Source organism: Saccopteryx bilineata, chromosome 2 (assembly GCF_036850765.1).
Source record: "Saccopteryx bilineata isolate mSacBil1 chromosome 2, mSacBil1_pri_phased_curated, whole genome shotgun sequence".
Taxonomy (NCBI): domain Eukaryota; kingdom Metazoa; phylum Chordata; class Mammalia; order Chiroptera; family Emballonuridae; genus Saccopteryx; species Saccopteryx bilineata.
Window position 1 is genome coordinate 98713778 of NC_089491.1, and position 12103 is coordinate 98725880.

General features: G+C 38.8%; 1 protein-coding gene across 5 annotated transcripts in view; it reads left to right on the forward strand.

Annotated features, from left to right (window-relative positions):
* Positions 1–12103, forward strand: part of CENPP (centromere protein P) — a 261199-nt gene that overhangs the window by 36627 nt on the left and 212469 nt on the right. For all 5 annotated transcript variants that reach the window (XM_066257465.1, XM_066257466.1, XM_066257463.1 and 2 more), the window contains exon 5: positions 8483–8579. In XM_066257465.1, coding sequence (XP_066113562.1) covers positions 8483–8579 — 97 coding nt within the window. The remainder of the gene's footprint in view (positions 1–8482; positions 8580–12103) is intronic.

Consider the following 12103-nt stretch of genomic DNA (forward strand, 5'->3'; position numbering starts at 1 on the left):
TGTGTGTTCACCACCCCAAGTCAGGCCTCCTTCCATCACCATTTCTCTCTCTTCTGCCTTCCCCCACGCTTCCTCTTCTAATCTTTACTTTTGTCTGTGTCTAATAACAATATTTAACTAAATGCCTAGTTTGTCTAGTGATAATAAAGCCACCCCAGCTCTATTCTGGTTACTATTTGCATGACATCTTTTTCAAGCCTCATTTTTTACCTCTAAAGTGAATTTCTTATAGATAGCATATGGATGGATCATTTGAAAAAAACTTGTTTTTCTGATTGGCCTTTTTGTTGGAGAATTTAACCCATCTACAGTTTAAAGTAATTACTATAAGGAAGTATTTACTTCTGTCATTTTGCTATTTGTTTTCTATATGTCATGTCTTTTTATTATTTCTTCGTAACTGTCTTCTTTAATGTTTAATTGATTTTTGTAGTGTACCATTTTGATTCCCTTCTCATTTATCTGTTTAATTTTTTTGGTCATTTCATAGTGACTACCTTGAGTACTACAATAAATGTCTTAAACTTTTAACAAACTATTTTGAATTAATATCAGCTTTGCTTTACTAATATGCAAAAAGTGTTTCCTTATATTTTTGTTCCTCCTTTTATATTATTACAGATTATATCTTTATGTGTAGTATACCCATTAATATGAATTTGCAATTATTACTTGATTCATTTGTCTCTTATATAAGAAAAAGGAGGGGTTGTAAACAAAAAAATGCAATAATACTGTCTTTGTTATCTATCTATGTAACCTGTGTTTTTTTTGAGTTATTGTCCAATATTCTTTCATTTTAGCCTGAGGGTATTCCCTTTAGCATTTATTGTAGGTTGAGCGTTTTAGTAATAAATTCTCTCAGCTTTTTTTTTTTAAGTTTTAATTTATTTATTCATTTTAGAGAAGAGAGAGAGAGAGAAGGGGGGAGGAGCAGGAAGCATCAACTCTCATATGTGCCTTGACCGGGTAAGCCCAGGGTTTTAAACCAGCAACCTCAGCCTTCTAGGTCAACACTTTATCCACTGCGCCACCACAGGTCAGGCTCTCAGCTTTTTAATATTAGGGAATATCTTGATTTCTCCTTCATTGTTGAAGTATAGTTTTGCCATTAACAATTCAGAATTATTGTTTGACTTTTTCCTTAGCACATTAAATGTCATCCCATTATCTTCTAACCTTTGTGTGTTTTTTTGGGGTTTGTTTTTTTTTGTATTTCTCTGAAGTTGGAAACAGGAAGGCAGTCAGACAGACTCCCGTATGCACCCGACCAGGATCTACCCGGCACGCCCACCAGGGGGTGATGCTCTGCCCATCTGGGGCGTTGCTCTGCCGCAATCAGAGCCATTCTAGCGCCTGAGGCAGAGGCCACAGAGCCATCCTCAGCACTCGGGCAAACTCTGCTCCAATGGAGCCTTGGCTGCGGGAGGGGAAGAGAGAGACAGAGAGGAAGGACAGGGGGAGGAGTGGAGAAGCAGATGGGTGCTTCTCCTGTCTGCTTCTCCTGTGTGCCCTGGCTGGGAATCGAACCTGGGACTCCCGCACGCCAGGCCGACGCTCTACCACTGAGCCAACTGGCCAGGGCCTGATCTCTGTTTTTGAAGGCAGATCAGCTCTTAGTCTTACTGGTAATTTCTTTTGTATTGAGTTACTTCTCTCATCACTCTTAAGAATTCTTTCTTTGCTTTTTGACAGTTTGAGTGTTTGTCTTGGTATGGATCTCTGAGTTTTTATTTGTAGTAGTCTGTGAGCTTCTTAGATTTATATAATTTTTTCATCAAATTTGGGAGCAGTTGACCATTATTTCTTGAGATACACTTTTAGCTCCCTTCTCTCAGCTCTTTGTCTGGGACTCCCATTATGTGCATGTTGGTATTTTAGACGGTGTCCCACATGTTTTTTAGGGTCTGCTTTCTTTCTCATTATCTTTTTTCCTTTCACTTAAAGTAGATAATTTCACTTTACCTATATTCATTTTTGCTGATTGTTCAGCCTGTTCAAATCTACTATTGAAGCCTTTTAAATAACTTTTTTATTTTTTTTTTTGTACTTTTTGGTTCTAAAATTTATATTTATTTTCTTTTTATAATTTGTCTCTTACTGGTATTCTCTGTTTGTTGTATATGTTGTTCTCTTGATTTCCTTGAGTTCTCTTTACTTATTTAGGATATGTTGATTTATCATTTTTGTCTAATAATTCCACTCTGTGTTTCCTTAAGGACAGTTTCTATTTTTTTTCCCTGTAGTTGAGCCATTATATATACAGTATGTCCGTAAAGTCATGGTGCACTTTTGATCGGTCACAGGAAAGCAACAAAAGACGATAGAAATCTGCACCAAATAAAAGGAAAACCCTCCCAGTTTCTCTAGGATGATGTGGCAGCATGTGCGCATGCGCAAATGATGACGTAACACCGTCTGTACAGTGGAGCAGCCCATGGCCATGCCAGTTGAGATGTGGACAGTACAAAGGAAAGTTCAGTGTGTTCTGTCGCTCGCTAAATTCGAATCCGTGACCAAAGTGCACCGTGAATATCAGCGCGTTTATAACGAAGTGCCACCACATAGGAATAACATTACTCAGTGGGATGAGCAGTTGAAGGAACCAGCAGTTTGGTGGAGAAACCCCGTTCTGGTAGGCCATCAGTCAATGACAAGTCTGTAGAGGCTATACGGGATAGCTACCTAAGGAGCCCTAAAAAATCTGTGTGTGAGCCCACATCAAACTGCACTGAATAGGTTGAAACTGGGAGAGTTTTCCTTTTATTTGGTGCAGATTTCACATTCCTATCGTCTTTTGTTACTTTCCTGTGACCAGTCAAAAGTGCACCATGGGCCTGACCTGTGGTGGTGCAGTGGATGGGGTGTCAACCTGGAAATGCTGAGGTTGCCAGTTCAAAACCTTGGGCTTGCCTGGTCAAGGCACGTATGGGAGTTGATGCTTCCAGCTCATCTCCCCTTCTCTCTCTCTCTCTCTCCCCTCTCTATAATGAATAAATAAAATATATATTTAAAAAAAAAAAAAAAAAAAAGTGCACCATGGCTTTACGGACACACTGTATTTTTTGCTTGCTTATGTTTTGTTGTTGTTGAATACATTTTGAATATTGTAATGTACCAAAAGGAAATAAAAGAAAAATATATTATCTCCAGGGATTGGCATTTTGGCCTTTTTTGTTTGTTTGTTTGTGTTTAAGATTTTATTTATTGCCTGACTGGTGGTAGCACAGTGGCTAGAGTGTCGACCTGGGATGCTGAAGTCCCAGGTTTGAAACCCCAAGACCGCTGGCTTGAGCACAGGATTGCCAGCTTGAGTGTGGGATCGTACACATGATCCTATGGTCACTGGCTTGAGCCCAGAGGTTGCTGCCTTGAGGCCCAAGGTTGCTGGGTTGAGCAAGGGGTCACTGGCTTGGCTGGAACCCCTCAAGATATATATGAGAAAGCAATCAATAAACAAGTAAAAGTGGTGCAACTACAAGTTGATGCTTCTCATCTCTCTCCACCTTTTTATCTCTTTCTCTCTTGCTAAAAAAAAGAGAGAGATTTTATTTACTGATTTTTAAAGAGAGGAGAGAGAGAGAGAGAGAGAGAAAGAGAGAGTGAGAAAGGGGGAGTAAGGAGCAGTAATCATCAAATCATAGTAGCTTCTCATTTGTGCCTTCACCCAATAAGCCCAGAGTTTCGAAATGGCAACCTCAGCATTCCAGGTCAACACTTGATCCACTGTGCCACCACAGGTCTATTTGGGCTTTGTATTGGGGCACTTTACTTACTTCAGCACTCAGCAAGGCTTCATAGTTCTGCCTCAGCCTTTACCCCCTGTCTGCCATTAGTCTAAAGATCAGCCAGAGGTGAAAGCTTATTGTCTTTTTAGGTATTTTTTAGCATTCACCTGCCCTAGACATTCACGTGGCTTTCTAGCTAGTTTCTTGATATACTTTTTTCAAATTCCTTATTCTCTAAAGGTTCTCACTCTGCACCTTTTTCTTCCTTGGCTTTTGCATGTCTGTTGTTTGCCTTAACAGTTATTCTGCCCTAGGCAAGAGACTTGTCAAAGTCTTTGAGAAATGTCCTCTGCAGTATTGTCTTTACTCCAAGAAAGTTATGAGTTAGGTGAAAAATAGCCATGCCCCTTTCATTAATCCTCAGGGCTCCACATAGACATCAAAACAAACAATTCATTTGGGAACAAGATCCACTTTGTTGTGGTTAGTACAATGTTCCCACACCTGGAAAATGAGATGCCATCTTCAAAACCGCCACTCTATGCAGGTTGGGGGTGTAGTTAACATAAACCAAAGCACTGCAAAACTTTCCGCTCCTGTTTAGTGGTCCTCCTCCTGGTTAATTGTTTGGTTGGTTGCTGTAAGTGTGTTATTATCTTCCTAAATTCCACTAAGTGTGATTCTGACATATATTGCAATGATTTTCAGTGTTTCTGGGCAAGGATAGCCCCACTAGTCTATTTTGCCATTTTTGCATTTGTTCTTGTCAACATACTTTTATTCTAAAGCACATCGTGGCTCACTTTTACGGGCTATAGTTTAACTGTGCTATCCTGGTTTGTCTCTCCTGTACACAGCCTTGAGGCCAATGTGAATTATGGGAGATATTCTACATCATAGTTCACTTCTCATTATTTTTTGTTTTAATGTTTCTGGTCAGATTTGTTTGTGGCCCATTTGGTGGTGATCTCAGGACTTTCATACACAAATGTAAAGGCTACCTCTCTCCAGGTTCCTCCTTTCTATTTCTCCCTGCTTGGGATCGCTTAGTGTAGGATGTGAAAAGTTGACAAAGCATCCTACTGTGTTTGCAGGAGCCATTCTAGTGGAAAGTGGGAATGGCATGCCCTCTTTCTCAAGTTTGCTTTGTGTCAGGGGTAGGGGTAGCCTATAAAGCTTCCTTCCACAGTCTCCCAGCCTCAGCATTTGGTCAGGAAGTGAGGGCACTGTGTTTTTCCTGACACTTGCTTATTGCTAGCAGTGCCACTTGCCCAAATGGGAGGCAGAGGGCCTCAGCTTGTCTTAGGCCTTGGGATTTTGTTCTGCATGGACCTCTCCTCTCATCTTTTTTTAACTGCATCAAAAATTTTATTGCTTAATTTTTGTAAATGTTTGCTATTAAGTAAGAATTCACAAAAGATACTTATAAACATTACATTAGTAGACTAAATTGCTTGATTTTGAACAATGGGTTTTTTTTAATTGGATATAGTTGACATATATTAGTTTCAGGTGTACAACATAATGATTCAGCATTTGTATATATTGTGAAGTGATCACCACAGTAAGTATGGTTGACATCAATGACTACACATAGTTTCAGTTTTTCTTCTGATGAGAACTTTCTACATACAATAACAACTCTCAGACATACAATATGTATTATTAACTCCAGTGACTGTGCTGTACATTACACCCCCGTGACTTACTTATTTTATAACTCAAAGTTTGTACATTTTGGTACCTGTGGATTTCAGTTTGTATTGTGTTTTTTTCTTTTTTTTTTTAAGAATTAACATACAAGTGAGATCATATGGTATTCGTCTTTCTCTGTATGACTTATTTCATAATGCCCTAATGTCCATTCATGTTGGAAATAGCAGGACTTCCTTTATTATGGTTGAATAATGTACCATCATGCATGTGTGCACACACCACATTGTCATTATTCATTCAATCATTGGTGGACTAGTTTCTGTGTCTTTGATACAGTAAATCATGCTGCACTGAGTATGGGGGTGCATAAAGCCATTTATTTATTTATTTATTTTCCCCATTGATTTGTGAGAGGGAGGAAGAGAAGGAGAGCGAGAGACTCATTCCACTTAGTTATATACTTATTGGTTGCTTCTCATATGTGCCCTGACCACGATCAAACCCCCAACCTCTGTGTGTCAGAACGATATTCTATCCATTGAGCAACCTGTGCAGGGCCCATATATATTTTAAAGTTAGTGTTTTTGTGTCTTTCAGGCAAATACGTAGAAGTGGAATTGGTGGCTCGTATAGTATTTGTAGTTGTAATTTTTTGAGGAAACCCCATACAGTTTTCATATAAGTCTACCAGTTTACATTACCATCAACAGTGTTCAAGGTTTCCCTTTTATCCACATTCTTGTCAACACTTGGAATTTCTTGTCTCTTTGACAGCAGCCATTCTGACATGTGTGTGATGCTATTTCATGGTAATTTTGAATTGCATTTCCCTGTTTAGTGATGTTGAGCACCTTTTTATGTACCTGTGGTTAATCTATGTGTCTTCTTTGGAAAAGTGTTTATTTAGATGCTCTGGCCCTGGCCGGTTGGCTCAGTGGTAGAGTGTCGGCCTGCCATGCAAGAGTCCCAGGTTCGATTCCCGGCCAGGGCACACAGGAGAAGTTCCCATCTGCTTCTCCAACCCTCCCCCTCTCCTTCCTCTCTGTCTCTCTCTTCCTCTCCTGCAGCCAAGGCTCCTTTGGAGCAAAGTTGGCCCGAGCGCAGAGGATGGCTCTGTGGCCTCTGCCTCAGGCACTAGAATGGCTCTGGTTGCAACAGAGCAACGCCCCAGATGGGCAGAGCATTGCCCCTGGTGGGCATGCCGGGTGGATCTCAGTCGGGCGCATGCGGGAGTCTGTCTGGCTGCCTCCCCTTTTTCAACTTCAGAAAAAAAAAAAATAGATGCTCTGCCCATATTTTAATCTAATAGTTTCATTTTTGCTATTGTATTGTATGAGTTCTTTATATATTCTGGATATTAACCCCTGTCAGATTCATACTTTGCAAATATTTTCTTCCATTTGATAGGTTACCTTTTTATTCTGTTGATGGTTTTGTTTGCTCTGTAAAAGCTTATCAGTTTGATGTAGTTCTTTATTTATTTTGCTTTTGTTGCCTATTTTGGTGTCAAGTCAAAAAAATCATCACCAGACCATGTTCTCTCTCTTCTCATCTTACATGACCTCTGCTGCCTAGAGGGTAGTAGCGTTTCCCAGGACCCTTTTTTTTAAACTCTATCCTATGACTGTTCTGGGTTGCATCTCCTCTAGTGTTTATTTGGGATATACAGGAGGCAAAAATAAACCCCACGGAGCTGAACACCTGGGTCTCCTCTAATTCCTGAAGCCTCAACCCATTCTGCCGCCTTCTTTCCACATTTCAGTCTTTCAATATTTGCTTTATGTGTATGTCAGTTGTTCTAAATTATAATCTTTGGGAGTAATGTGTTTTTAAATCCATTATGATTAGAATGGGAACTTGACTCCTACATTAATTAATGAATGATTAAATGAGTATGTACATCTTGCCTATAAGTTGCTGTGTTTATGGGTGTCAATATAACAATACATATAGTATTAAGAGAATTAAGATGAATTCTATAGGAACTCATAGGCATAGAAATGAAATTATTTCTAGTGATTCTGGAATTGGGTGTGGTGTGGTGGTAAGGTCATTCTTCAGACAATAATTTTCTGACACCAGCTGTGTGTCCTTTAATTCAATTCAACACTGATACCACCCGGATTTAGCACAGACCCAAAGGTTAAGGGCAAAATCTTCCAAAAGACTGCTCTACTTCATATGCCAGCCACAGGTCTCATGGGCCACCTGCCTGTCTGTCCTACTTAACAATAATTTGGGCATTCCCATCACTCCTCAGATTTGATAATATGCTAAGACACAAGAGAACTCACTGAAAATGCTATACTAAAAATTGTAGTTTTATTATACAGCCTACAACCTAGAAACAGCCTAATGGAAGCAATGAATAGGCCATGGTTTGGGGTGGGATTGGGGTGTGAGCAGGAGGAACATTGACCTTTGTGTCTTTTCTCATGGAATTCATGTACATTTATCTCCCAGCTAATTCATGTGTTCACCATCCTCTGAGCTTTCTTCTGAGCTTTGTTGTCCAGGTTTTTTATTGGTGTTCTTATGTTAGCATTGGGATTAAATGATTGCCCATATGATTGAGCTCCTCCTACCCACTCTCTCCTCCCTAGAGGCCTGGTTGGTCCAAAGTTCCAATCTCTTTAAATGGTTGGTCTTTTTGGTGTCTTGCCCCTGTCCTGAGGCTGTTCAGGGGGTCACCTTGAGTCACTATTAACATAACAAAGGCACTCTTGTCACTCAGGAATTTTAAGTGATTTTGAAGCTCTGTGCCAGCAATTTGGTAATAAAGACAAGATATATTCTTTATTATACTACAGTTATCAAATAAAATTTCAATGAAAATGTGGCCTTTGAATGGTGCCTTGAAAGATGGGTAGGATTTAGACATTTGGAGATGGGAAAGGGCATTCCAGGCTGGGAAAGTAGCATTAGCAATCATACAAGCACATGCTCAAAAGTGAATAGTTTAGTATGTAGAAATATATCAAATAAATTTTTTTAGCTCTAGCAGAGGATATACAAAAAAAGTAATATTAAGGAGTAAAGCCAGGTTGGACCTCTCATTTAATAATATTTATTAATCATAGAAATTTTTATTCTTCCAGAGCACAAGAAAGAAGAGATCTACTTATGTTTTTCCAAACTCTACACTCTTTTGTGAAATGGTGTGAATATCGTAAGCGCACATTTAAGCATTTCAAGGTAGGGTCTAAATTTTTTAAATTTAAACATATATGAAAAACTCAAGCTTGTCTTAATTTGGGGATTTAATATAACATTCTTTCCTAAAAGTTTTTAAGCAAAATGTGGTTAATTGACTTTTGAAATTTTTAGTTATTTGGAATAAATGGAGGAGCAATGCTTTTGTATAAATCAAAGGCTTTTTTAAAAAAAAATTGACTATACTGTGGTGACATTGGTTAATAACATTACAGAGGTTTCAGGTGACATCAGTGAATCTTACATGATGGAATATCTTGAAAGAAGTGTAAGTCTGATTCTTATAAAGTAATGCTTCTTAAGTCTGATACTGATACATTCAAAGACTCCTTTCATCTCTTGTTTTCTGGCATAACTAAAATTATATTTGGCTGCATTGTAATCCCCCAGATCCTGCTTAGTTGGATAGCATCAGAGTTTTGACAATAGTGATTTAAATAAAAACCAGTTCGGAAAGAGTCAACATAAATAATATCTCAAGGTTCAGTTTTCCCTAAAGCCTAACTGGATCATGACTATTATTTTCTATCTGGTATTAACTCTCCTTTATTTTGGATTATATTATTTTTATCATTATTATCATTATTATTTGTATTCAATTTTGTTGAGCTAATCAAGTCTGTCAGTCATAGGGTTTTCTTTACAATGAAACCTGCCAGATCCTGTCCTATGCCTATACTTGTACTGTGATACCTTTGAGATCTCATGATTATGTTGTTTATTTGCGGGTGCTCTTGGCACCAGAACAATTAATTAGTCCCCCTTCACAAATGATTGAGGAGTTACAGATATGAATCATGTAATATGATTGTGCACTTATACATTGGAATGGTTGTGGGAAATGTGATGCTAGTCCCATTTCCAAATTCAGTTCTCCTCCAGGTGCTTTCAAGGCAGGTGTAGAAGTATAATTGGTGTGTTTTTCCTATTGAGGGTAGAATACTTCTATGAACTCGTGTTTGCTGGTGATAAGATTACTAGAATGAAGATAGTCACATTGTTGTGTAACCATCATCATATCTAGTTCCAGAATTTCTTCAACATTTCAAACTAAAATTCTGTCCCCATTAAACAGAAACTGGCCAGTTCCTTCTCTCACCTGCTCCTGGGAATCACCATTCTTTCTTCTGTTTCTATGAATTTAATTACTCTAGTTACCTCATTTAAGCAGAATTGTAAAATTTATTTCTTTTGCCTGGCTTATTTCACATAGCATAATATCTTCAAGGTTCATCTATGTTATATGTAGCATGTGTCATGATTTCATTACTTTTTTTAATTTTTATTTATTTATTTTTTTACAGAGACAGAGAGAGAGAGTCAGAGAGAGGGATAGACAGGGACAGACAGACAGGAACGAAGAGATGAGAAGCATCAATCATTAGTTTTTCGTTGCACATTGCAACACCTTAGTTCTTCATTGATTGCTCTCTCATATGTGCCTTGACCGTGGGCCTTCAGCAGACCGAGTAACCCCTTGCTCGAGCCAGCGACCTTGGGCTCAAGCTGGTGAGCTTTTGCTCAAACCAGATGAGCCCGCGCTCAAGCTGGCAACCTCGGGGTCTCGAACCTGGGTCTTCCGCATCCCAGTCCGACACTACCCACTGTGTCACCGCCTGGTTAGGCTCATTACTTTTTAAGGCTGAATATTCCATTTTATGTATTCATCGCATCTTGTTCATCCTTTCATCTGTTGATGGATACTTGGTGGGTTCTTTGGGTTGTTCCCACCTTTTGGCTGTTGTGAATAATGTATCTGTGAAGAATGGTGTACAGTATCTGTTATATCAGTTCAAGTGCCTGCTTTCAGTTCTCTTAAGTGTAACCTGTAAGCCGAATTGCTGGATTGTATGGTAAGTCTGTTTAATATTTGGAAGAAGTGCATATTTTTTTCCATAGCAGCTATGCCACTTCATTCCAAAGCAATATACAGGCTTCCAATTTCTCCATATCCATGTTACGTTGGGTGGTTGGTGTTTGTTTGTTTTGGTATAGCCAACCTAATGGATGTGAAGAGGTATTCTCATTATATATTTTTTGCATTTTCTTAATGATCAGTGTTGTTCAGCATCTATCTTTTCCTGTGCTTTTGAGTTACTTGTATGTTTTCTTATTTTTTATTTTATTTTATTTTATTTTTTTGTATTTTTCTGAAGTTGGAAATGGGGAGGCAGTCAAACAGACTCCCGCATGCCCCCGACCGGGATCCACCCGGCATGCCCACCAGGGGGCAATGCTCTGCCCATCTGGGGTGTTGCTCTGTTGCAACCAGAGCCATTCTAGCGCCTGAGGCAGAGGCTATAGAACCATCCTCAGCGCCCAGGCCAACTTTGCTCCAATAGAGCCTTGACTGCAGGAGAGGAAGAGAGACAGAGAGGAAGGAGAGGGTGAGGGGTGGAGAAGCAGATGGGCGCTTCTCCTGTGTGCCCTGGCCAGGAATCGAACCCGGGACTCCTGCACGCCAGGCCGATGCTTTACCACTGAGCCAACCGGCAAGGGCTTGCATATTTTCTTTATAGAAATATCTTTGCAAGGCGTTTGTGTGTTGAATCAAATTGTTTTGAGTTTTTATTGGTGAGTTGAAGGAGCTTTTCATATGTTCTAGGTAGTGATTCCTTATCTGATACATAATTGTAAATATTTTCTCCCATGCCCTGGACTGTATTTTCATTCTCTTGATAAATGATTTTTGTTGCACAAAAGTTTTTATTTTTGATGAAGTCTAGTTTTTATTTATTTATTTACTTACTATTTATTTTGCTGCCTGTATTTATTGATGCTATATTCAAAAATCACTTCCAGATTTAATGCTATAAAGACTTTTTTTCCCTAAGAGTTTTATGGTTTAGCTCTTAATTAAGTTTAGGTGTTTAACCCAATTTACAAGCTAAGGATCCAGCTTTATTCTTTTTCATGTGCATATTCAGTTTTCCAGCACTGCTTGTGGAAAATACTGTTGTTTCCATATTGAGTGGTCTTGCACCTTTGTTGAAAATCATTTGACCATATATGCAAAGTTTCCTTTTTGGGCTATTACATTCCATTGTTCCTGTGTATGCTCTTATTCCAGTAGCACACTATTGATTAGTATAGCTTTATACTGTAGAACGTTTTTTCAGTTTTTTTCTTTTCAAATTTGTTTTGGCTATTTGGAGTTTTTTGAGATCCTGTATGAATTTAAGGGGATGGTGTTTCCATTCATTCAAAACATGTCATTGGGACTTTGAAAGGGATTGCATTGAATCTGCAGATTGCTTTGGGTAACACGACATATTAACTATTCACTCCTCAGTCCATGGACATAGGAGGTCTTTCCATTTATGCATGACATTAGTTTCTTTCAGGAATGTTGGTAAGAGTAAAATATCCTTAATTTTAAGCCTGTAATGATCAGTGTCAAGAATGAAGCAATATCTATTTAAGATAATGAAATCAGCATATTTTTTCTCTCATTATTTCATTTGTAACTTAAGAGGGTGTGTGTGTGTGTGTGTGTGTGTGTGTGT